Source organism: Rhopilema esculentum, chromosome 6, assembly GCF_057945365.1.
Source record: "Rhopilema esculentum isolate cy_ngs chromosome 6, ASM5794536v1, whole genome shotgun sequence".
In the NCBI taxonomy this organism is placed as follows: domain Eukaryota; kingdom Metazoa; phylum Cnidaria; class Scyphozoa; order Rhizostomeae; family Rhizostomatidae; genus Rhopilema; species Rhopilema esculentum.
Genome location: NC_142820.1, coordinates 3,693,221 through 3,720,487, shown reverse-complemented (window position 1 = coordinate 3,720,487; position 27,267 = coordinate 3,693,221). Strand labels below are relative to the sequence as shown.

General features: G+C 36.0%; 3 protein-coding genes across 3 annotated transcripts; 2 read left to right on the top strand and 1 right to left on the bottom strand.

Moving 5' to 3' along the window:
* The first annotated feature begins 921 nt into the window (after positions 1-921).
* On the top strand, positions 922-14,145 carry LOC135686874 (GDP-mannose 4,6 dehydratase). Its single transcript, XM_065203239.2, has 15 exons — positions 922-1,157; positions 5,185-5,287; positions 5,755-5,799; positions 6,304-6,391; positions 7,606-7,667; positions 8,037-8,084; positions 8,728-8,838; positions 9,090-9,171; positions 10,023-10,127; positions 10,903-10,970; positions 11,873-11,932; positions 12,665-12,783; positions 13,274-13,370; positions 13,647-13,715; positions 13,948-14,145. The coding sequence occupies exons 1-15, from the start codon at positions 934-936 to the stop codon at positions 14,008-14,010; spliced, it is 1,344 nt and encodes a 447-aa protein (XP_065059311.1). The 5' UTR covers positions 922-933; the 3' UTR covers positions 14,011-14,145.
* Positions 14,146-15,976: 1,831 nt separating this feature from the next.
* On the top strand, positions 15,977-25,100 carry LOC135686023 (uncharacterized). Its single transcript, XM_065202168.2, has 5 exons — positions 15,977-16,154; positions 17,761-18,017; positions 18,479-18,563; positions 21,604-21,704; positions 22,201-25,100. The coding sequence occupies exons 1-5, from the start codon at positions 16,112-16,114 to the stop codon at positions 22,894-22,896; spliced, it is 1,182 nt and encodes a 393-aa protein (XP_065058240.2). The 5' UTR covers positions 15,977-16,111; the 3' UTR covers positions 22,897-25,100.
* Positions 24,170-26,822, bottom strand: LOC135686021 (adhesion G protein-coupled receptor L4-like). Its single transcript, XM_065202166.2, has one exon. The coding sequence runs from the start codon at positions 25,643-25,645 to the stop codon at positions 24,170-24,172; it is 1,476 nt and encodes a 491-aa protein (XP_065058238.2). The 5' UTR covers positions 25,646-26,822.
* Positions 26,823-27,267: the final 445 nt, after the last annotated feature.

The following is a 27,267-nucleotide window of genomic DNA, read 5'->3' as shown; positions in this document are numbered from 1 at the left end:
TCTTTATTGTCTAAAAAAATGAAAATTTCAGTTGTTTTCGTTTGCATGGCTCCTCAATATCAATTTCTTTACCTTTCCATATTTTCCAGAGTTAAATTATCTTCCAGTTACTTGAGTAGAAAAATCTTAAAAATAAAGAATTCAATGTTGCAAAATTTTCATTTTCTAGATATTAAATAGGTCACACATGAATACAAATGTCAAAAATTATTATCGGTTCCAACGAAGATTTGATCTTGGGAGAAATAAGCCATGATATTTTAGAAAAATAGGAGGGGGCACAGCTCCCCTTCGAAAAGTAGAAGGGAGTTGAGCCCCTCTGAGCCCCTTTCTCTACAGCCCTGGATTGACCCTAACTGCTTAGCAGTGTTGCAGTGGCGGATCCAAAGGGATGCAAAGGGTGCTTAAGCACCGGTCATATTTTCAGAGTTTTTTCTGACCAAGGTTAATGTGCGCTTAAGTCAAGCTAAATATATATCGCAAAATAAAGCAAACGTCTTCTACCAATAAGAAATTAGATATTTTCTCTTCTCCCTCTTTTACATTAAAATTCCAAATTACTATCTCAAAGGTTTTGTTTTGCCGCGCTATGGTTTGTTATCGAAAGTAGAATATTTACCGGAACCAGATTCTGTCAGAACGATACGAATTGCGAATTTCACCCTCCAATGAAATTTTATTATCCGATTGTATTCCGAGCACCGGTGGGTCAGTAGAATAGAGTCCTCAAGAATGGAGCTAGCCAATCATTTTTTTTCTGACCGGTGCTCAAATCTAGCATTAGCCAATCACTTGCATCTTTCCCGGAGCTCAACGCCATCAGAGCACCGGTCAAAATAGCCAATAAACGACTAGGATACTAAATGCTAAGTTTATAGCATCCATTCGCTTGTCATCCGTCACGGTCGTATATCGTTCTCCTCCGTGAACCAGATGGATGAGTGTAAGAATTTGCTGTCGAGCCTAAAAGATGCTCTTAAAAATGAACAGTTCGACTCTGTAAATGGAATTAATTTGCTGACAATCGATGTTTTAGAGAAGGTGAGGCGAGCATACTTTCAAGGTGTAATGGATGAGAATTGCGTTGATTCGTTCGCTGACTTGCAACTTACTGCCGGTGGGAAGAGCAAAAGAGACCATAGCTTGAGACCTATCAGGTAACACCTTTTCAATGTGCATTTGATTCAATATTGTGACAATTAGTGTGTATTTATATATATAAGGTGTGTAAGTAGCCCCTTTTGAGTCGATAACAATGTTCAAATAGACTCGTTTTCATAAGAACAATTTTATAAAAACACGAGCTTCAAAATTTGTCAAAAATTAAGAACAAATTAAGAACAACCAGAGGCTGAGCTACAGAAAAGTGTGATTTTGAACAATCTTGTGAAACCCCTTGAAAATTTCGTCTCGAAACTTGCAGACAAATTAAGGATGCCTCACTCATTTTGAAGCCTGAACACCCACTAGAGCACACTAGTTGGCAATCGCACTGCTTTCACCCTAATAAGAGCAAACCAGAACGGTCCAGCCTGAAATTCAGTCTACTACAGTAGGTTCTTATGAAAAGAGTGTATAAAATAGCTAGTTTGAGAGAAGCGTAGGCCGTTGAAAGACAGCAAAGTATTGTGTTTTGAAAAGGTTTAGTATGCTTTACGTGTAAAAGTGAAACAAATTGCTTATACCATTCATTCATTCTTATACAATATCCGATTTTTTTCATAAACTCAGTTTAAAAGTCCATACTTCTGCGTCCTCGTGGTCTGAAATGTTTCAGATCAACCTGTAAGTGTTTTTATTTAAAGAACAATATAATTTGGGGGATCGGGGTTTGAGATCCCCCTTGGAATTTTCTCCTGGCAGCTTCCAGAAAAGCAACATCTTTTCTACATTCAGAAGAAAGGTATATCTGTCTTTATTCAAAAGAGAGCTATTTCTTAACAATAAAAACTTATATGTTGAAATTGAAATTTGTCGTCTATGAGAGATACTACATAGCGTGAGGTGACTTTATATACATAGGTTAATTAGCGGACTTGTGACTGAAGGGACTACCCTATGCCACAGATGCATTTTACAATTCTAACGTCATAGTAGTGATAATTGCTTTACTTTTCTCTCTTAAAGTGATGGCATTTCCACGCTAACCTTGCCTTCCTTTTGTGATTTTTCTAATTGAGGATATTTCACAATACAATACAATAAGGTTTGTAGGCCGAAATAGCCCATCACCAACACAATTACTATATTACTACAATTACTATACAATTGCAATAAGTTAACATAATTGTGATTTTTCTCCTTGGAAGGATATCATTATTCTCATTTATTACTATGCAAATTGCCTCGTTGTGTTTACTATGAGGCCTTGCTCTAGCGTTGCAGCACGTCACGCCATGTTGTATGCGATTTCTCCTCCCACCCCTGTCCCCTTGTACTCGTTTCTCCTTCTGCCTATATCCCGTTAAATACTTCTTTCTGCCTCCTCTTGCGTCACTTCTTTCACACGTCATTCTATTGTGACAGATGTATCAGGCTGATTGGCGGGTTAAAAGTCTAAGGCAGTTTTTCTCTATATCAAACATCGATTCGCGTGATCTCCCCCCCCCCCCCCCCCTCCCTGTCACCGACCATTCGGCAATTTGACGGAAATTTTGTATCTGCAAAAGAATATTTCTAGCTCATAGGAAAGCTAGAAAGTTTAAAGGAACTTATCAATATAAGAAGGAAGATATAAACAGAAAAAAATTTTCTGGAGACAGTAAACCTCGTGGTTATTCATTTTACAGATTACCGATGATTACGATTATCCAACGTTCGAGTACGGACGCTGGCTTTTCTCTTTCCGATTTATTGAAATCAGTAAAAGTGACGCTGCAAAAGATAAATATTGTTTGCCATGTCTTTCTGCATTAAAATAACTGCGCATGCGCTAGATGGCGTCATAGCTATTATTTAAACCCATTGTCGAAAAATTTGCAAGCTGCTTTAGAGTCACTAGCCACGACGCCCCTGGGCAAGACGAGGGCTGATTCACTAAAAGCAAAAGTTTGCCGTAAAAACATTGAAGGACAGTTGAGGGGTTTGATGAGGGCCGCCACCACCGCAAGATAAATTTTGCAACTTTTATGTCCTAGGATGGCTGAAAACTAGATAAACTTGGAACCGAGGAAGTTCCTACAAAATGTTTACAATTTTTCTTTATCATTAAGAGAAATTAAGGGGTTTGTAAGGTCTGTCAATGGCCGGAATCTGCATCTAAACTATAATAATATAATAACAATGATACGAATACTTCAACAGGATAAAAGCTTCAACATAAGTATTGCTGTTTACAATGCTAGCCCTGCTTAAAAAGAAAAGAAAAGAAATGTTAAAAGCCTAATTTAAAATTTCATAACTATGAACATGTTAAAAGTCCATGATGAATTTTGAAAGCCTAGTTTATCAAAGCTACTTCATTTCAAAAACATATCCAGTTTTTCCTTAAAAATCTTTTCGTTTTCGGCAGTTCTTACGTCTATAGGTAAATTGTTGTATAACTTTGCCCCCATGTAATGAAATCCCTTTCGCACATATTCAGTTTTTACTCGTGGCAAAGTGGCTATGCATTTGTTGTTTTTTGTGGTCTTGATGTGTGCATGTGTTGTGATGTGACTCTGCAAGGCAGCACATATAACATTATTCAAGATGTTATGCACCAGGACACAAGCTCGTTTCATGTTAAATTTTTCAGGTGACAGAACACTGCATTCCTTCGAGCCCCCGCCAATAATTCTCATGACACGTTCATGAAGAGCATCTAACTTTCTCGACTGAACAGTTGTTGGTTTCAGGTTTAGAATCCCACAATATGTAACAATAGGTACAATCATAGAGCGATAAAGTTTACAAGCCGTTGTGCTGTCCAAGAAACATCTTAGTTTCGATAGTACGTAATCTGCCAGAAGCTCGTTTGTAGCATAGTTCAAAATTGGTGCTTAGATTTAAAGTTGAATCGATTTCCACTCCCAAATATCTATACGAAGCAGTAGTATTGATTTTTGTCTCTTTGTATCGAATACATACATCTTCACTCTGTCGCTTCAGACGCTGGGCAGTCACAAAAACCAACACCTCTGTTTTTCCTTTTCTCACATTTAAAATGAGTTTATTCTCATCCATCCATTTTTCAAGATTTTTCATTTCATTTGTAAGGATTTTGCTCAGATTTGTAACATCCTTATCCGCCCAATAGATAACCGTATCATCAGCATATTTGACAATGTTGGTCTCAATTACATCGGTTATGTCGTTAAAGAATAAATCAAAGAGTAGATGTCCAAGGATTGAGCCCTGTGGAACACCAGATTTTAAATGCTGAGCTTCTGATAGGACGTCGTTGTAGCTCACTTATGCTGACCAATTAAACAAGTAGTCCTCAAACCAGGTAAATTCTTTGCCGTCAATGCCATATGATGTCACCAATTTGGAGTGGCTGATGGTGTCAAAGGCCTTACTAAGATCAACTAACACAGCGCCGACTAGTTGCCCTTTGTCCACGATTTTCCTGATATCATCTAACAGTAGTGTTGCTGCTAGTTTTGTTGACAATTTTGCTCTGAAGCCAAATTGCTTGATAGAAAGTAGTCTATTATATGTTTGTAGTCTGATGGAAAGAGGCATCTCGTTTATGACCAAATCTCACATCTTTGAGGACCTCTTCATTCTATACTTTTAGGGTCTTTAAAGATTTTTCGAGACTAAACATTCTTATAAAAAATACTAGAATGAATGGCAGGAAGAATTATAATTAAGGTCTTTTTATATTACCATCGCTATACATACAACAAAAAAATATTCTTAAAAGTCCGGGGAAAAAATTAATAAATCTTTGGAATTCACATTCCTCTTACTTGGCGTTAACAAAAGTGTGTGAAAAAGAGATTCATTGCATAGTTATTTGTAGTTCGTACCTATACGGTTTGCGCCTTGCTTCAACATACCCAACATTCACCTGCTTTTTTGTGCGACTTCTTTTGCACTTCTTCAAATTTTTGCCACCCGTGAGTTTACGCCCTTACCCATCTAAATGTCAATCAAGCTGAAAATAGGCGATTAGAGTGTAATAGTCGTAAAATATACGCGCCTAGAAGAGTTTTCATCATACCCTATTAGAAAATTAATTTTCTCAATTTCAAACAGAAGTCCTACCACAGTCACTTTTATTAAAATGGCAGCAGTTAACGACGAGAGACAGGGACAAAGCAGAAGAAAAATCGCGCTTATAACTGGAATTACAGGGCAGGTATGTTTCTATTGCATTTTTGCAGTTCATATAATGATAAGAGGAGATACTAATAGAGTTTTATACTTTGATATATGCAGTGTAACCGTTTCAAAGTTATATGTCACGATTACTAAGTTATTTCAAAGCATTCCCCACTTCTCTAACATGTCCTACCTTTGAAAAATTCATCTAGCGTTACCCCGATATTCTGCCACTGAAACCAATATTTCAGAAGGCCATTTTTACAATACAGAGAACAGGGGTTTTATGACTTGATGCAAGATTAGCATTGGCAAAAATAATTGATTGATGCATTAGTAACGATACGTTTCGATGATAATTTTTATTCCCTTTAATAGGCTCTATATGTTTTATTCCATTTCTTCTGACAATTGCTTCTGTCTCTACAATGAATTTTAACAATGATTTTTATGCATCACCTGTAATGATGTTTTCTTCTCATGTTTTTAACTGCAATTTTTAAGGATGGTTCTTATCTTGCGGAGCTTCTTCTAGAGAAGGATTATGAGGTTTGTTTTCATTATTGATACAGCCTTTTAGTTATAGAAAGTTAAAAAGGGCTATGAAAACAGAAAACATTATGGAATGAAACATGCTAAAATTTGTCGTCCGGAACACTTCAGACTATAGCCTAAAATTGTTCATCTACGTATGTTCTGACGTTTTATGCTCTTTAGAGTGTGAGACAAAAAGCTATAGAAAGTTTCAAAATGTTTGCTCTTTCAAAGCCATTTTTCATTATGTCATGGCAATATGCTTAAGGAATCGCAACAGATAACTGCGACTTTAAACAACAAAACAAAGAGAGAATGGCATAACAATAATCTCTTTTAGAATTTTTGCATTAAACTTTAAAGAAATGAAGTTTCCTCAACTAAAGGCTTGCTTAAACTGGTATTAATAAAATTAGCTGTCAACAAGTTCTCGATAAATGAATTAAAAAATTTGAAAATGAAGTGAGCATATCTTTAAATTTCAATGTCTTATGTAAAGTTTTGCATCTTTATTTCTAGGTCCATGGTATCATTAGAAGATCGAGCTCATTTAATACGGCTAGAATTGAACATCTTCACAAAGATCGCGTGAATCATCAAGGAGGAGGTATGCACAGTTTTCGCAAAAAATCATTTGAGCAGTTTATATTGACACTTCAATTCAACAACGTTAGAATAAACAATTTGATTAACATATTTGAGTCAAGCAACCTTTGATATAATGCTTGTAACCTAAGCATTAATAGAGCACGCAAACAAGTTTAAATGTTGCACCCATTAATGCAAAATCGCTTATGAATGAATGCAATTGGCACAGTTGCATCCGCAATGATTACTCTGCGTAATAATAGCACATTGCTTCTAAATTGGCTGGTTATAGTCTTAATTTTTTCTAAAGGGATCTGGCTAAGCCCATCGTTCCTTAACAATAGCATCAACTCTGAAATCTACTCCACAGTCAGCAAAAAGCAGCTTAATTCAACTCAGCATCCTAAAATATTAACTGTGAATAAAATATAAAACAGTAGTACTTCTCAGTTTCTGTGACAATTACAACACCAGCAATTCAAAACTAGTCAAGGACCCTCTTCAGGCCATTGATTTGCTGGTAAAGCTCACAACAGCAGCTACATAGAGGTTAAGAAGGAACAAATAGAATTGCTATTTAGACTCTTAACAAGGGTCCTAAAAGAAAATGAAATGAGCAATAGAACAGGCCCGTAGCCAAGGGATGGAATGGGGTTGCAATGCCGCCCCTGGAGCAACTTTAAACCAGCTGTTTGCCACCTCGAGAATTTTGTCTCTAATTGGATTTTTCGTCGTTTTCATCGGATTCTCGTGACAATTTGAGTGAAGCTAATACTAGCGGGAGGAAAATTGGTTATCGGAGTCTCTTGTTACCCATTTAGGACTCAAGATAGTGTCCTGCTCTCAAAAAACCCGTTTGCTACTAAGCAAAAACTTGGCAATGCTTGGGTGCTCCACAGTAAAAATTGCCAGAACGTCTGCCTGGAACACGTTGGCCAGGGCATTTCAAAATCAACAACAAATCCAAGATTCACAGCAAAAGATTTTGCAAGAAACTTTGTTTCATTGCAAAACAGTGGGTAGCCATGCCCCTCAGCAACCTTTGGCATGACCTTTAGACCTGGGACATCGAAAAGAGGCTTGTGAATAGGATATAACTACTAGGAAAATGCATTTTAAATGGCTATGCACTTATTTTATTATACTCATTCGTATCGGATTTGTTGCTTATTTTCCACTAACAGTGTTTTTCTAAATCGTGAATGCCTTAATTTACTTTTGTTTCACGGCTAGACCTCCATTTGCACTACGGGGATACTACTGACATGACGTCATTGCTGAAGATCATCTCAAAGGTAAAACTATGCCAATACTTTCTTTTCTGAATCTTACCTATATCAGTGTTTTGAGAAAAGGTGGCAACTTTGATAATGAATGACAGACGGTACTATTGTAGTAGCATTGTAAAGAAAAATATACCGTATGAGCAAAGGGTTACAGGAAATAAGTGTTTTGTAATGGTATAGCCCCACAATAAATCAAACCCGAAGATAAGCTTAATCTTACAACTTTCAATATATAGGGTTTGATTGTTGGATTAACTGACTTGATGGTTGAATGGATTGAATGACTATATTTTTTAAAAGAAATCAAATGTGGATAACATCCTTTGGATCATTTCCTGGAACATTGAACATTGACACTCAATTTACTGGTTATTCTAGGTACGACCAGATGAAGTTTACCACTTAGCAGCACAGAGTCATGTGAAGGTAAGAATGCGAAATGCACAACATTCGCTTATCGGATCAGTTTTAAACGTGTGAAATAAACTGAATTTGGTTTGCTGTGCATGGCAAGACTTCAAACTGCCTTCACTTTCATTCCATATACGCTCTCCTGGTCAATTCTACAGACAAAATTCAATAAGAAAACGGGCAAGATATTTTACTCATGACCTACAGGTTAAAGCTCCTCAGAGACGAAATTAGCTTTTTCTTTAAAAAGCCATCGAAAGTTCTGCTATTTGTAAAATAGCAATTTTACATGCAAGAGGGTGGGATGACCTTAGTGGCATAGCTAAGAACATGAGATAAGGTTATTATTTATAGTGCACACCAACGGCTCACAAATGCAAGCCTTTGTGCTGCCTTTTTTAGGAGATTTCGCGAAAGCAATTTGCTATTTCAGGCATGCCGGAGACGGGGGATAAAGTGCTAGGGGGCTGTAGCCACCCAATTTTTTCTGACGTTTGATATCATATCTAAGTTGCGGCATCGAAGATCATGGTGGCAAACTACCATAAACATTTGCCAACTTGTCTAGAGCCGCACCCCCCCCCCCCCCCCCCACTCCAAAATGAGCTCCAGCATCCCTGTATATCGCAGCAGGTAACATTTGCCGTTTTACCTACAGGTTTCTTTTGAGTTGTCAGAATATACTGCAAATGTTGATGCGATGGGGACATTAAAAATTCTAGAAGCTATTAAAGAATGTGGACTCATCACAAAGACACGTTTTTATCAGGTAATTTTCCCAGTGAAATTCAATAATATTTCTTTTCAGTTTCATGTTTATTTTCTAATAATAAACTCTGAATCAGTGGTGTGATTACAGTTTGATTTCTTGGTCATATCGATTTTGCTTTCATTATCGATAATCACATATACATTTTTATCTGTTCTGCTTGAATAAACTTTTCTACGCATTTAGCAATAAGAATTTATGTGAAGAATTCTCTAAACTTTGTTGACAATGAAAATGTTATCTTCTCGAAGGCATCAACCAGCGAACTCTATGGATCCACGAAGCAATGCCCGCAGGATGAAATGACACCTTTTCATCCGCGATCACCATATGGTATAAATATACATTTGTCTTATAGATAGATCATTTATATGTATTATTGCCACTGGCATAAATGAAATATATTATTAAAACGAGGGATACTTTTTCAGGAAAAATTGGATGTAAATACAATTAAGCTCATCTCAAGACCTTAAATACGCCTCCCTGTCCCTCGGTGAAGTGTTGCAACGCAGAGGCCTTGCTACTTCAAAAATGCTCTTTTTACAATACCGTAAATCTTCGAATTAGCCCCCTGGGGGTTTATTTATTTTTTGATATTTTTGGATGGGGGCTTATTCGAGGGGGGAGGGCTTATACGAAAGGGGGAATATAGAATTATTGTAGACATTAAGAAGACATTACTAAAAGACCTTGTTTATTTTAGTAGGAATTTCTTTATGAGCATTTAATTAATTACTACCAAAAGTATGAATTTGTTATGGTTATTCAATAAAATGCTATAGGCAACCTCAGATGGCAAAAATCATCAAATGGAGGGGTCCGATTCGAGAATTTACGGTAGCAGCGGGGGCTTATTCGAGGGGGGACTTGTTGACAATTTTTAGTTCTAGGGTGGGGGCTTATTTTGGAAGGGCTTTTTCGAGTGGGGGGGGGGGGCAATTCGAGGATTGACGGTACTCTAAATTTTTGATATGACACTAACTCACACAAAGATTGTGTTTGCTAGAACATAACATTTTCAAATCATTTTCTTCATAAATCTTGCTTAATGCAAAGAAAGAAAGTTCGCGGTAAAAAAACTTGTATCTTACTGCAATGATCAGGAAATCAATTGCATCTATCTCCATGACTATAGTAAAGATTTTCGTGTGAATTGAATTGGTTTTGTGTCCATTTTTAAGGAGTTGCCAAATTATACGCACATTGGATCGTTATAAATTATAGAGAGGCCTATGGATTATTTGCATGCAATGGGATACTGTTTAATCACGAAAGTCCAAGAAGAGGTTTGTTATCAATATTTTCCTGCATCAGCAATGATACATCCTATTTTTTAAGGTTGAGACGTCGTAGCTTTAAACCAAAACGAGCTAAAACTGAAAAAAGTTTTTTTTTTGACAAAAAACCCTTCAGCATTTTAAAGTGGCTTTTAATGTTCGTGATTGTTATAGAGTCTCAAGAAATGAACACCCTGATGGCTAAGCTTCTGAATAAAGTATCCTGTAATTTTCTTAACTGCTAAATTTTATCTTATATTACGACTTTTTTCTTTATTATTGCTCATTTATCTCTTTTTCAATACATATTCGGCAAATCTGATTACTTTTCGGTAGAATTTGTAAAATTAGGACTTTTTAACTTCCACAGCTTTTCAAGATTGTACAAGCAGGCGTAGGCTTCGAAATGAATCGCAGCCTATTCTTGGCATCAAATTTTGATAACTGCCATATTAAGGAAAAAAATGTGCAACTAATTCATAAGAGTAATGAGCTTTCCAGTGTTCCTCGAAATAAGAAAACACACGGAACTTTTTTGTTGGTTGAAACTCAGTACGTTGAGTTCTTGGTCCTTGAAAAACATGAGTCTTTTGTATGCAACTTCCTACAAACAAACTGTCAAGAAAAATGCTGAATTTCTATGGTGTGTAAACAATTCAGTACCTCATTAAAAGTACATTCTTGTTAATCCTTGACAGTGCTCAAATAAGAAACAGAGTGCAGAGCTGACATGAGCGTACATTGTAATTTGAATCGTATACGTCAAACATATGTTTTTCCTTAGGTGAAACGTTTGTAACAAGAAAAATAACTCGCTCGGTTGCCAAGATTTCGCTTGGACTACAGGAAGAGGTGACGTAACAGCTGTCTTAAAATAGCTATGGTTATCAGTGGTTTTAAACATTTTTGCTTACCTTGCACCCAAGACAATGATTCTTTTTCAATTCAAATCTGGCAATAATTGTCTATTTCCCCTCTTTAACCACCAAGGTATTATGGTCTTTCTGGACTACCAGAATAGCCAAGCTACATTGAGTTGGAAAATGTTCTTTTGGTATAACATAAATGCAAGAAATCAGTAATCTGGTCTCTTCACTAGTGTTTGTAAATCTCTGTACATAATGAAAATTACTGTCTTTTCAGTCTGTAGATACTGTTCGATGTTGTATAGCAAAACTGTACATGATTTGATTCATACAGCTGTTTAAAATAACCTATATTGAGCATGAAACCCATAGTTGCAACCTAGAACTGTCCAGTTCTATACCTCCAAAGCGTATAACCATAGGTAGGATATCCTCAGAGGGTTTAGCCCCCCTTGTTGATGCCGTAAATTGGCAAATTTCTACTTTTGCTATTGTTTTTTGCAACATTTGTGCAAGAGCCCCCCTTTTTTTTGATAGCACTACACCACTGCGTATATCTATAAAAACTTATGCAGTTATTCGACGGTCAACATTGATCAATTAGGCATACTGCCCCCTTTTCTTGCCTTGAATCGTTAACAGATTTTGCTAATGACTTCTTTAAGCCAACCAATAATTTTAAATTTGACTTAGAAGGAGAGCAAATATGAGCAAAAAGGGCTAAAAAGTAATAATTCATAAACTGTTGGGATGAAAAAGGTCCAAAATTGTCATTCGAATCATTGGAGACCGTTTTAGCATTCCCCTTAATCTGACAGTCCTGATATTTGAAATTCATATACGGAGATATATTGGAATAAGTAACTGAAATATTGTTTTTCAATTTAGCTTATACTGGGAAATCTTGATGCAGTACGAGATTGGGGACATGCTAAAGATTACGTGAAGGTATTAATTGCTGAGCTATATGAAATAAGAGTTTCCTAGAAAGACAAGATGTCACGCTGGCACTTACGTTTTGGTACAGACAAACCAATAACTTGAATACATTCTTTTAAAATATAAGGTGGACTCTACGGCATAGAAAAATTTTAAACAGTGAAATTTCATTTACCTTTTCTCCAAGTGCTTCGAACTCACAAAATATTTGATTATGCTTTATTATATTTAGAGGAGAATAGAGATACTTTACTACAGATTTCCTTACAAGTATTTTCTGTACAATTTCGTCATTCTAACCTCCAAGCTGTATGTGTTTGTGTTTGAGAGAGGGGGGATAGGTAAAATAAGCATTATTATATCACGACCATTTTACGGTCAGACAATCCTATTACAAATAGGGAACGGTCAAGTTACCAACTGAGAAAGCAAATTTTTGGCTAAACTATAACTATGGCAGTTTTAAAATTAGAACGATAGAATAAGGAACAACAGTCACAACGAATCACAACTTATCAAATTTTTCTCCTTGAATTGGCAAGAATGAAAAAAGACCTTGATATTAAAAATTGTGCGATGAATAAGATTACATTCTTAGTTACTAGCAACCTAAATCAGCTTCTTCTACTTCACAGATGCTAGAGGTAATTTCAGGTCTTACTTTTAAGTTAATTGTTAGCCTGTAAAATACGCTCAGGTGGAACAATCCTTGCCATAGAATTGTGAATCTCTTTTTAATAGGCCATGTGGCTGATGCTTCAACAGAGCACACCCGATGATTTCGTCGTAGCTACAGGGGAAGCTCATACGGTTAGAGAATTCGTGGAACATGCGTTCAGACACACTGGGATAGAAATTGAGTAAGTTTGCTTGCATTCAATGCCATTCATTTTGAAGTTAAAATCAATGTATAAAACAGAAGAGAGGCTGTAAAATTGCGTTCAAGAAACATATTGGGAATATGCGTAAGATTTGAAAAATTTTCGGCAACATGGGAACAAAGACCCTCTCCCAGGGAGCCTCCAAACCTGCCAATTTGTCTTGAATACTGCTTTTTATGACAGTTTTTTAAAAAATTGTATGCCTTAAACACATTTAATGAGGAAAGTATTTGTGAGACAGAAATCTGTTGTGATTTTTTCGAGCAACCAGCCCGAATACTGAACTAAACATCATTAATTGAACATTTAAGAGAAAATCTTGGCGGTATTGCTGAGTTGGGGTGGTTGTGAACGTCACTTCTCATGATATTGCACACTGCTTGGCTTTGAGATGTTATTTTGGCTAGATTTCACTTAAAATGTTGAGAATTTCTTACTTTTGATATATGTCGAATTTTTGTTTTTGTAGGTGGGCTGGCAAAGGCCTATTCGAAGTTGGAAAAGATAAACACACTGGGAAGGTGATGGTGAAAGTCAGCGATCGTTATTATCGGCCGTCTGAAGTGGTGAGCGGATAAGAACATAATTTTTTTCAACTTTGAAACTTTCATAAGCGCCAAGGGCCTTTGTAGAATGATATTCATGCAAGGAGTTGTATTAAAGACTCACAAAAATGATTCTAAACAAGGATTCCTTGACCTTGACTTGGCTGACTTGATTTGGTTGAGAGAGAGGGGCATATCACAGGTCTTCGATATTTCATATGAAGTTGAAATATTGCCGGGTATCCTGAACTTATGATAAACATTCTATTTATTCTTTTTTGCTTTTGAATTTTTTAGGATCGGCTGCAAGGATCTCCTAAAAAAGCACAAAAGATCCTTGGATGGCGACGAGAGATTGAATTTGAGGTACGTCCTAGCAATGTTTATAGCAGGAGTATGTCTTCTAGTTATGGTTGCCACGAGTCTGTGGAGTTCACGATAAGGTGACAATACAATGCAAGTCATATTTGCACCAGATTTTGATATCACTGCACAAAATGATCGTGTTTTTATTTAACCAGGGGAACCTTGTGTTTTTATACAACCAGGCTACACCCCTGTCTTAAGAAGAAATTTTACAATCATCTCCTTTCTTCAGGATCTGGTAAAAGAAATGGTTGAAAAAGATCTGCAGCTGATGAAGTCAAATCCAAACGCCTGAACATTTGTCCGATCTCTTATGTTGTTTCAATTTGCCTCATGTTTATAATACTATTGTATATGGTTTTAACATTCCTTCAATTTTCACAATATTTAAGGACCTTTTTTCATGAATAGTTGCTATATTTTTGCAAGGAAACTCTTTATTTCTACATTTCACCTGTTCAATAGTGTTCAACAGTTATTATGAAAGAAGCAAATGCTAGGTTGCCTTGTTTACAATGTCATATATAGCCTTGCTGTTCGCAACAAGGTAGTGTTGTAAATCATCGATTTCTATCAACCCCTCTAGTATGAGCCCCCCTCCCAAATAAGTGAAGCCCGCACCTTGGAATTGATATTTGAAGATAAGCCCCAAACCTGACGTCCTATTTTTTCAATACACGGTTCTAGTTGATGATTAATCAAGCAAAAATAAGTGGAAACTTCAATGCCAGAAAATGTTCTGACATGACAAGGGCAAGAGGGTTTAGGCTAGACGTTTTAACGAAAACACAAAAATTAATATCTGCCAAAACTACACCCAAAAATCAATAAAAATAGAAAAATCAACCCAAAAATAATTGTACTTGGTCTACGAGGAACAAATATTTAATGGCCGTCTTTCACTGGGTTCCACAGCGTCAAGTGTAGCAAGTGGGGCGTCGAGGGAAAAGGGTATTCCTAGACGCCCCACTTGCTACGCTTGACGCTGTGGAACCCAAGGTTTGGCCGTCCTAACACGGAACAAACAAATTGTCTACTTGAGTCAGTGATTGCAAAACCGGGTTCAAAATATCACTTAACAAATTTGTAATGAAACTCAAGAAAATAAATCAAAAAGCTATTGCATGAAAGAGCAACAAAGTTTTTCAAATCTAAAAATGTTGATCGAAAAATTTTCAGACTCGGAAGATTAAGCCGAGCCTTGCTGTCAAAATTTCTTCAAGTAAACTAGATGGAAGCATTTTCAAATACTGTTGCCGACATCAATTCTCAAAATATTTCGTTTCCTTTAAGAAATGCCCTGAGGCAGCATTTTTGTTCATTCATCCATGAAATACTGTAATATGTTTAGCGGTCTAAGGACTTATTTTCATATTCAAACGAAAGAACAACGACAAATTTCTCGGAACAACAAGATGTATATCGACGAAATGCTTTAACAAGTAAATCGTAATTTTAGACTAACTGGAGAACCTTTCACAAGAGCTCTCATAAAACGAACTGAGCAAATTGTGTAAAAATCTAAATACATAATTGTACAATATAATATTATAGCTCAAGGGACAAATAAATGATACGCGAAGGTCTATTTAAAATCTGCAAGGTTAATAGGACTAAAAGATATAATGCGGAGAAAATACAAAGGTGTTACTGAGTTTATTAGAAAACGTGAACGTAGAAAACAAGCAAAATGAGATTCGAAATAAACTTCCTATGTAGCTTTGTTGGTAGCAATCAGTAAACTAAAATGCTGAGCAACACAAGTAAGGCGTGGCGGTGCGGTCGCTGCGAAGCTTGACATGTGTTGCAAGGCAAAGCGCAAAGCAGTATTACAATACTAAACGGATAGTCGTTCTGAGTCAAAAAAGTCTAATCAATTTGCGTCCCAAGAAGCCAACAATAATCTTTTAACGGAGACTGATTACCAAATTTGCTAAAAAAGTCTAGTCGACTAAACAGAGCAATTTTAAAGTTGTTTATTTTATGCCGGTTTCAGGACGCCAGAAGGGAGAAGGGGTTCAGTCTTCAGCAAAAGAAAAGAGCATGTAAAAAAATTTCCATCTTTTCCTTCTCTAAGCATCTTGTAAATGGCCTTACTTCTGGCATAAAGTCAGAATTTCACGTGAATCTCTTTGATAAGAACTTCGCCTCCTTGTCCCTCCTTCCAAAGGGCTAGAGGAGTGGTTGCCCCCTCGCGACTCCTTTCCGGCGTCCCTGTACCTGTTGCGAATTCAAAGAAAGTTCATTAGGATACTTCCTCCGCCTCTATGGCAATGCGCAAGCGCTGAGAGGTTATTTGCTTTATTGGCAAATAAAGTTGATGACAGTCATGCGAGGAAGAAGACAGAAGTGAAGAGAATCAATGAAAAAGAAATTTGTTTTCATTCATAATCATAATGTTGGTCAAGACCTCTGTGACATTGGCAATCATCTTTCTTCGTAAGTTACTCTTTTGACCGACAGCTTTCAAGGAATGGCCTATTTTCAACGACTCCAAAATTTCTGACGATCGATAGGCCATTTCTCCAATCTATATATTTGAATGACAATTGAATTTCTGGGTCGCTAAGAAATATTCGATTAAAGTTTTTATCGTAATCATTTTTCGCTCATCAGTGACGGTGTTTGTAGCCGTTTCTTTTTTTCATCCAAAAATGAAAGCTCACCTAGTTCTAAAAAGCTTCATAAATGAAAGTTCCGTGTTGTTTATCTTACAGCTCAGTGGCAATGTAGTCATGCATTAGCAGCACTAAAAAGGTGAAATAAAAATGAAGCTAGAGTAGGGCAAAATCGTAACCAAATTATAGTTGCAGTAATAAGATTATCGATCAAATTTTGGTAATGATAATTTATCTGCTATAACAACAGTTTTGTTTAACTCAAGAGGAATGTTATTCAAAGGAATTAATTTAGCAAATTTAGCAAATTTGCGCTTCAATTTAGCAAAAAATATGTTCACATAACTATAGTATCAGACTCAGAGTGACAAACAAGAAAATTAGAAATGGAAGCACAAATATCTTGATAAAAATTCTTGTTCTGTTTTGAAATTCAGAGGATTTTCTTTATGCTTCAAGCTCTCTTAAATCTCAAGACATGGCTTCATAGAATAGACGTAATTGAATCCTCTCTCATTTTGAATGAATATCATTGTATTATTTTCTCAAAAAATTATTTACTAAATATGATATCCTAAATTAGAAGGGAAGATATTCCCTTCTATAACAAATGTTTTCTTGTCGTAGCAATAAACTTTTGTGCAATAAGCTGGATAATTTTGAGAAGCCTTGCTTTGGAAGTAGAAGAGACATTTTGTAGAAATAGTTTGTTTATCAGTTTTCAAAAAACATATCTTAACAATTAATGTTGGAGCTATGCCCCTTTTCCCTGCCCACCCCTGTCCAGGCCCTAATCTAAGGTTCAAAAGCCAAAAATGGAAAATTTGTAAGGAGGAAGTTTCAGGACCACAATCAACGATTTGATATATCTATGGAGGCTTCAAGAGTCCTTGTCACCCAGAATGTTCTGGAAAAATTGGTGACCTGAGGAAAGGATCCACTTTTTTACTTATAACTTGCCATGGAGTATTCTCAAAACCAATATTAAGGTATTATATTGATAACTCACTTGAGATGTCACTTGAGACAATTTTTCTGGGCTAGAGATTTTCATGTCAAGATGTTAAGCAAACAGATCAGTATTCTTGTAAAGAATAGTTGCAAAGTCATGAAATTTGTGAAAATTGCTGTACATGTTATTTAAATTGACAAAAATCTATGATCAACCTGATAAAGTGTTTTATGAAAAAGTATATACTTGGTTATTTAATGTTACATATTTCTCACTAAACATCAGTGTAAAATAGGTGACCAATTGTTTCTCATATTGGAAGTTAAAAAAGTGACTAGGGTCTTTAGTTTTGTGAAAACAATTTTTATTGCTGAATACCAAAGGGTAAAATAGTACAGAGGTTCAAAAAGTGCTTGCTTGATTTATAAAATTTACTTTGCAATTTGACTTTAAAATAAGTTCATATTTTTTTCAGATTTTATCATAAAATCAGAGTCATACAGCAGTACCTGTTTTCAGTATGTTAATACAACTACGATACCACCTGGGCATGTTTACCACAGAATGCAGAGACCTGCAATTATTGGCTACAAAGGAAGTATCACTGCACATCAAGAGAATACATTGGAAGGAATGAAAGATGTTATTAAGAAGGGATATCAAGGGATTCATATGCAAGTTCAAATGACTAGAGATGACAAGATGATCTTGTTTGGAGATAAGAACTTTCTGGTAATTATGTTAATTGCATTATGGTTACTATTTAAAATGAATGTTATATATTCTTTTTCGCTGATTCTTCTTTAGATTACGGGTGAATTTATTGGGTGTGTAGTATGGCATGGTTCCCTTCCATATATAAATTTGCATACAAGTCTCTGTTTAAAGTCATTCTAAATGTTGCTTGAAAACTTGTGACTGTAAACTGGGTGGTGATTAGTTTTGTATCATCCAGCTAAGTTGATCTTTATATCCTAATATTCAAGCAATGCTGATCCTTTAGTACTTTGGAATTTGTTATGCTATGCTTTACTCATACTGTTTTTTCAAAATGTTGGCTTAATTATATATTTTTTCATAGTTGCCATGTTATACTCAACAACCCCATGCTAAGCCTTGTTGATTTAATGTTTAAAAATTTTGTTTGTATCAATAAGGCTTTATCTAACATTTTGAATTTCCTTTTTTTCTAGAGGCTGACAGGAGTAGATGCTACAGTTCGCATCGCAGATTATAATTCAATTGCAGCATTATCATTAAAGAAAAAAATAGTCTCAGGTATTATTTTCGGCATTCATTTGCAGAATAGACTTTCCTCTCTAATAATAAAGATTCTTTGTCAAAATATGGTCTTACATGTTTTATGTTTACAAAAGATATCACATAAAAACCTAGGCCCAAAAGATGATAAGTAAACAAACTTTCGAGTCATTCAAGCTAGCATATCACCTCTAACAATTTCCTTGAACTCACAATCACCTTATTTCAGTGTATTATTCTGTGTGAGACAATGCAGAGAGTGTCACAAAAGGGGGAAAGAGCAATCTTTCAGTGTCAGAAGTTCAAGGCCTGTGATTAATTTAGGTTGGAGTAAAAATATCAAAATACAATTACCTTTTTATTAATGTAAGGCAGGACAGGACAGGATGGGGTTGGATGGGATTGGTAAAACATGGGAGGTTGCACAAGGTGTTTTATCATTTTGTCATTGATCCGAATTTGACAGAAACAATTCATGCATGTTGCAATATTTTTATTGCAATGTCTTTACTCTTCCGCTGTACCTTGTCAGGGCTGTTAGCTATGGCAAAGTAATAATGCTAAGCATTAGGCCTGGCCATTTGAGGTGAGCGATAGCTCCCGCTTGCCTCTGCACTGTCCTTGCAACTTGAGACAAGCTGTGAATTGCTCTCCTAAACTGAACATGAAAGGAAAATTGCTCCCCTAAAATTTTCATTCATTTGCCCGTTTCACAGAATCCTTGATAAGCCATTTGTCCTGTCTTTGTCTAGTGAAGCAAAAGTATCTTTGCATTGCTTAGAACCTTTCAATCTTATAAAAACAGGCATACCTTTGGCAGGAAGGTCTAAGAAATTGGTAAGAGTTGTTGATAATGGGGAAGGGGGGAGGGGTAGAATGAAACAGCACATTCCTTCTAGCATTAAAAAAAACTGTCACTCAAAGAGAAGAGCCTCCTGGGTCTTGCAGATCAAAAAACGACAACTCATTTACTGGAAAACTCAGATTGCACTATAATGGTGACATGTTTCTGATTATTGGTAAAGCCTGATCATTGTCCATTCTAACGTTTTGCTCTCTGAAGAGTGTCAGACAAAAAGCTTAAGTACATTTCAAAATGTTTGCTTTTTTCAAAGCCCTTTTAAAATTCTTCACTACCTAAAGATTGTTTGGTAAGAGGATATTTATTTTTGTGTTGTGTAAGCTTTACACGTAAGTGACAGAATCTGTTCTTTTAAATCCTTTGTGCAAAGAGGCTGCCATTGTAACTCAAACTCAAACTCAAAAGTGCCCCTTTTTTAAAGCATTTATAAAGCATTTTTAAAGCGCCATAAAAGTGCCCCTTTTATAAAGCATTTATAGACATCGACATGTCTCTAGAAATGATAACTAGCTTCTTTCGAAAATATCTTGACAGACAGTTCAGGGCCAATGGAGTCAAATGCAAAGTCAAAAGTTTGCTAAAAAGGTTGCAGTCTTAATTACATGATTTTTCAAAGTTGAGATCAATGTTACCCCAAATAGACAGAGGCGGCAGGGCCCACATCTCATGCATTTGGAGTGAATCAAGTTATGCCATATGTATGAAATTTTGGGGATCGTTTTAATACTATGAAGAATTGCAGGAACAACATTATCAGCAGAGTCACCGGAGGTTACTGCAAATGCTAAGAATTTGCATTGAAGAATTTGCTTTTAAGAAAGGTTTCCTTAAACAGACAACATACCTTAAAATGTAATTGCAAATTTATTTCTCACCTAACTTGAGTGAAGATAGAGACTATGGTATACAAAGTCTTAAGCTTATTCTGGATAGATTTACTGTTAGGCTGTTACACTGTTTGCTTAATAAAATATATTTAAACTTCTTGCCAACAACAATTGATGCAGCAAGTTAGAATTTTTATTCCCCCTATTTGCTCCTTACTGTTGAGTTAGTGATAATTTTTGCTGGCTCAAATTTTGCTGTGGAAAGGGCATTCAGTGTCTTAACCCATCTGCTTAAGAATAGTAGTAGGCTAAGCATTAAATATGAAACCATGGAAAATTGGATGATAGTTGAAAGAGAGTGACAAAGTTTGGCAGAAATAGAAAAAAAGACATCTGGCTCATTCAGTTCAGTTCACATGTGGAGAAGAGATGCAGAAAAAATTTTCAAATCAGAAATTGAAAGGGAGTTGAAACTCTAGTTGTTGAAATTATAAACTTTGAAGATTCAGATAAATGTGAAAGAACCATGTCCAATGACAATTACATTTATACCTAGAACTCAACAAATTAATTGTGACTTCTTTGAGTACTTTCTTAGACACTTGTAATATAGTTGTATGATAGCTTCGCTTATCCACTTACAGATTTCAATGAAAATCATTTGAAAACTTCATTCTACCTGACCTTAAGGCGATTTAAAGGCAATTGGCACATACTAGAGGGGCTTAAGCTGTCTTTCAATCAAGAACTGACCATTCCCCACGATCTCATTGATTGGCTAATATTGATTGACAGACAGGTTAAGCCACTTTTATATCTGCTGATTGCCTTTAAAGTACATTCTATGTGTTATTTATTTAGCTCACCTGAGCAATTGAGGGGAATCATTCAAAGCTCGCCTGCAAAAGCACAAACAGCTGGGCCTGAATGCTTGAAAAGAAGTTATAATAACAGTAATTATCTTTAGGTATAATTTGAGATATCTTGTCAGACATGTTTCTTTTTCATAAGCAATTGTAGTTTATCTTGGGTATTAGGGCCATAACTTTAAAGAGCATCCCCGTCCTGTACTTGCAAACCACTGTTTTAGTGGCCCTGGTTCCAGGTAAGGGTGATGGTTGTCCTGCAGACAGTTAACAAGGTTTTAATACTCTTCATAAGGTGTCACAGAATTCACAAGACCTGGCTTGCTGTTGCTTTTTCTCGTAGTATCACTCCAAGAAATGAAATATCCAGTGTTAAATAGCTTTAATAATTTTTTTTGTTTCTATGAAACAAAGGATCTTGACTTCTCAAGCACTTTCTGTTGCCTACACGTTTGTTTATAATCAATAAGATATTTCACTATTTGTAATACCATTGTTTTCAGGAGGGAATAGAACATTTACATATTCTTCTACTGCAAAGATTCCACTTCTTGAAAATGTTCTCAATGAAGTTAAGGGAAAGGGACTCCTGATTTACATTGAGGTAAACTTATTTAATTACTTTTTTGGATAACATTTCTTTTTGAAGAAAAATGCATAGAATTTCATCATCTCCTTTGGTCCTGATTATATTTAAGCAAACCCCTTCTGAATAATACTTTTTGCTATTTTCTATTACTTCCCCATTTTCAGCTCAAGACTCCTTCTACTTAAAGTTTCAATTTATTGATTTTTGTCTTCTTTGTCTTTTTTGTCCTCTTCAAGTTGTTTAAATTTCATCTACAAAATTATTCAATATTTTCATCAACATTTATTGACATCTTGTCAAGGGAGCTTACTTGTCAAATATGTTTCCAATCGGTTCAACATCTAGGAGGAAACACTATTGCTAAACAATTTAGATTGCCTTTATTAAGTTTAGAATTATATGAGAAATCAGTTATCTTAACGTTTGATTTTAGAACATGTATATTTTATATTTCTAATGATTTTGCGTGGTTAAACCATGAAAATTAACTTTGACTTGTGTACCTCTTTAGCTGGTTCCAACAGATGCACCGCCAGAAAACCCGGCTGAACGGGATCATGCATTGCGCCTAGGGCTTGGTGTTGGAAAACTGATTAGAAAATTGAAAATGGAGGACGAGGTATTTGTCGTTTCATCAGACCCTTTTAAATTGCTAGTCTTGAATCACGAGAATTCAAATATTGTTTCTGGTTGGTGGCTGAAAAAGGAATTTTACAATGACCAAATTGCTGGGAAGATGAGGAAGGAATTTACTGATCTTAATGGTTTACGAGACTGTTACATCAAGACTGCACCTACAGGGATCAAGTTTCTGCCATTCCTTTACGAAACAGGCATTGTTACTAAGTCAGTGAACGGCTCGATTTTTGATGCCAGTTTCGATGTCATAGATAATGCAAAGTACTTTGACGGACGCTCAGACACGGCCAAAAGCATATTGCAAAAAAACTACCATCGTAAAATGTCTTATGGAGCCATTTTGGCATACTATGAAGATCTTGTTCCCAGAGACAAGAAAAAAGACAAGGAAAAGTTGTCTATCGAGGTAAAACGTGGACTCGACAGAATTTTGACGGATGACCTGGCAGATGTATATACAATGTTGAACTCTATCCAGAGTAAGGCAGGTTTTGTCAGTGGTAATATTTATCTTTTTATATTCAGCTTTGTAGTCTCGATTATTGGTAATTTAGCTAGACCTCTGTAAGAACGTAATGTTTTGTTTTTGGTGTGTGCTTACTTGAGCTATGTAATATTTTTTTGTAAATGTACAATTTTTGTTTCGAATCATAAACATAGAAATGTATGTATAAGATAAATTTTTTTAGAATGTCGTGAAGAGCTGACGTGGGATATGGGGGTTTGAGTTTTTTAAGGACATTGTATTTTTGGCGTTTTCTTCAAATTCAAAGCACCACCAGACACTATTAAGAACAAGATATTCCGAAAGACGAAAGAGATTCCACATACTCTTCACGACAAATTAATTTTGTAATTAGCATAATTTACAATAGTTAATCGTTTTTAGCAAGTAAATCGTAGATGGTGGGAAAGATTAAAATTTCAGCAGCATTTGCTGTAATAATCATCGCTCTTTAAAAACATAGACGAGCGATAAATCTTTGTATGGTTTAATTTTTTCTTGCATCTTGGATATTCTTTTGGGGCATGTTACACTTACACCCTGCGAAACAGCAGTGCTTACAAATACTAGTACATTCGTCGGGTATAGATAGCTAAGCCCTTCAAAAGATTCTCCATTTGTCCCTTCTGTCAAGTAGTAGCCCGGTCTTTTAATATTTTATGTTGGATTATAATCGCAGCTACTATCTGCCTGATCGGAACATCCATACTCCGATTGAAAAATGTTAGTTTTACATTGATTTTATTTTTATAGAACACATGTCAGATTTATGAACTTGTATAATCTTTATTGATGGAAGCAAAGGGTACTTATATCATGTGATTTTCGTAAAGATAGGCCTCCCCACCTCATAGGCCAAATGTTGTATAAAGATGACTTAAAGTATTTAAATCATACGCAGTGATCATAAGACATGCTTGGTTTTTTATCAAACACAGTGGAGTTTTGAAAGTTATTAATCGAAATTAATTGCGGTTGCTACTGCAGAAAATCACACAGTTGTTCGCGTGTTGTTCGCCGCAGGCAGTTTGTTGAATTGGGGATGTGACGTAAACGTACTGATCCATGGAACAAGTTTGTTCTCAAAGAAAGTGGATGCTGATATACAAACACTGCAAGAGTGTTTAGCCAAACTGAAAAATAGAATATCAAGTGATTGTCTTTGTGAATCGTGATAATACACCTATAATTATTTGCTATATATATATAGATATATATATATATAAATAAATGTTACTTCATACAACTTTAGAGACATGACAACAATTGAACGTATTAACATACGAATATTTTTCCATATGTCATGAAAGATACATTGCTCGTATCATGTTTTGCTCTACAAATGTGTGTCCTGCGATTGACCAGTATCTTGCAAGCGTCGAGGCTTTGGTGCAATCTTGGCAAGTTTCGATTTATAGAATTGAATAACTTTTGTATTGATACAGAATGCGATGAAAATGAATACCCCCTGGAAGGAGCTAAAGAATATGTACACGTATAACACATTGACGCTGCGGGTAATCCGGCCAATAGGACCGAATATCCAGCCGAATCCAAAGAAAAAGGAGAGTTTTAGTGTCATTATGACAAAGGTCATCGCCTCCTGGCTTCGAGTGCGCTTTGGCCCTAAGATTGACCTAGAATTCCGACGAGCTCTAGCAATGAAAATAAGTGTCACAAAAAGGCAAATTATGTTGAATATGATAATGCCTGCCACTGGAAGTGAGAAAGCCAGAATATTTGCCAGGAAGTTTGTGATGAAGCAAATATTATTCTTTCCGTACCCTATGAAGCTCTTTCCACTGCAGGCGTCTAAGGCTAAGCAGGCAGCTACGACAACAGTCGGAGATATTTCACTCAGCATCGTGTAGAGTTTGAATCGACGCATCTGGATCGCCGCAGATGGTTGTCGAATACGCGAGAATGTGGCCGATATATCGAATGCGATCGAAGCCATCCACGTAAACACAACCAAATAAGACCAATGTTGCATTACAGCGAGCGCAAAACAGAATTTATCCTTCTCTTTCAATTCTAGAGAAAGTATTTGAAATATCTGTAAAAGAAGAGTGTTAAGAGACAGCAATACGACGCTTCGTCCGTATGATGTGTGTAATTCAGTGTTTATTAGGTATGTTATAAGTAACAGTACCAGGGATATGATACTTAATGCGTTGCCTGTAAGGTGCATCGTGTATTCAACATGTTGCCTTTTATCGATATCAAGAATGAACAAATTTTTATCAATATAAGTTACTTTATGGCAACCCTGTGACTTGTTTGTCAATTCCTCATATCGTACACAATCCTGCGTGCTCTCGATGAACGAACCATTGAGATTTTGGCAGTTTGTGATTGCCTTCTCTCTCCTCTCACTTTCTTTAACATAATGCATCATATCTGATGCTAGCACCACCGCAAGAGTGCTTGTTATTATCTTTTCTGTATCCGGTTTTTTATTATTCGTGGTTGAATTCAAAGAGCAGCTAAAATTTGTTGGTGTCTTATCAAGTACTGTTCCTTGGCAAAAGGCGATCATGATGATAAAAGCGGTTGTCGACATCATTGCACTTGAAATATTCATATCCAACAATGTTAGGCTAGTCTTTGAGGTAGATCGTTGAACTGCTGTTGCTGAATCACTTGTGTAAGAACCATTGGCCTTTCTCTTTATCTGTTTATAAATACGAATTGCTTCTTCTCGCCCTTGTATTTGCCCAGACGTTCTGAATTCAAAGCAAGAAACACGTTGAATATACCATGAAAAACAAACCAATACTACTTCCATTACACGCACTAGGGAAGTACCCATTTTACTTAATTGTTTCTGCAAACTAATAACTGCTTTTCCAAGGTTTAAGACAACGCATTCCAAAGTTTGCGACTGTTTTTTATCAAACGTATATACAAATAGGCTTCTAAGATGTGTTTTACTGTTTCTAATGCATCAAACGAATTGAGCTTTACGCTAAAATGTTCAAAGCCCACGTTTGATATTTGATCAGTTCTGACCAACATTGATTTAAAGAGTTCGTTTCGCCGAGAAACGTATATTAAAAGAGAATTCAAAATTTGTACCGTAAATATTGCATGTTTTATGCAGCCAAGGTGCATTGAGCCCTCTGCATAAACAAAGATCTTAAGATTGTGTGCTGATATAGTGCTTCAAAAGGCTGACATCAGATTTAGTTTGAGCTTCTTACCACGGTTTGGGAATTTAATTTCAAATGTTGAATTCATTACCAGTTTAGAATTTGATTTTAAACTGATTCTTGTCGAAAAATCTTCCTCTCCTGAATTTTTATTGCACATGGTTAACTGTACTTTGAAATATTTGCTGAATAGAAAACATGAACTTCTAGCGAATAACATCACACTTACATGGTGATAGTGCAAGCGGAGAATCCAACCTAAAGCATCAAGATACCGTTTCAACAGTTTATACAAATACAGAACAAAACAAGTTCAACTTATTTCAATGCTGAAATAGGTTTTCAGAAATGGATGAGTGTAATTTTCCGTCTAACATTAATAATGTTTCTTGAAAGTAGCAGAAAGAATGGATACAGTCACTCTATGGGATGCTCAAACTTCGCTTAAGCCCTGGCAAAACAACTAAACATTTCACTCAACTCTTGTTTAGTTAAAAGTTTAGTGAAAATTTTAGTCGTTTTGCCACCCAGTTTAGTGTTGTTTAGTCGTGTTGAGTGTTGTTGAGCAAAGTTTGATCCTGGTCAAAGATTTTTAGCGTTGTTTCGTGTTGTTTAGCAAATGTTTAGTCGTTTTGCCACCCATTAAACATTTGTTGTAATCGCGCATGCGCTCTAGCTGTGGAAATCCAAATGTTTTTGTCTGTTTTCGTTAGTTTTTTTGTCTCTACGTGACCCAAAAAGCCGTTATGAGACATCTGAAAATCTCGTTGTACACCCCTGTGTCTTCTTCCACAGTCAAAATTGTTGTCAATGTGCTAAAAAGTCTTTTCTTTCCCCGCCGCTTCATCCAATTCTCATTTTTATTCACTGCTTGTGCATGCAACAAAATAAGCCAAAACAAATTCCTATGCAAGATCCCCAACAATCCAACAGCGTCATAGACAGCTCGAAGTTCAAAAAAAGTAAGTGAAGTTTAGTGAAAAGTTTAGTCACGTTTTGCCACCCTCGCCAAACTTCGCTCAACTTCACTAAACAAAAGTTAGTGAAATGTTTAGTGAAATCTTTAGTCATTTTGCCAGGGCTTTAGTTCATCAAATTCTCGCCCGCACCGCAAAAAATACAAAATTTAAAGGATGCTAAAATGGTCGAATTCGCTTTAAGGAAAAAACCCAAAGATTATAAACCCATCCATTGGACAAGGAATGGTAAAAAATATAGGGGCTGCTTGTTTTATGGTACATGACAAGAAGAAAATTTACAAACTTGTTTTTTATGGATGTAA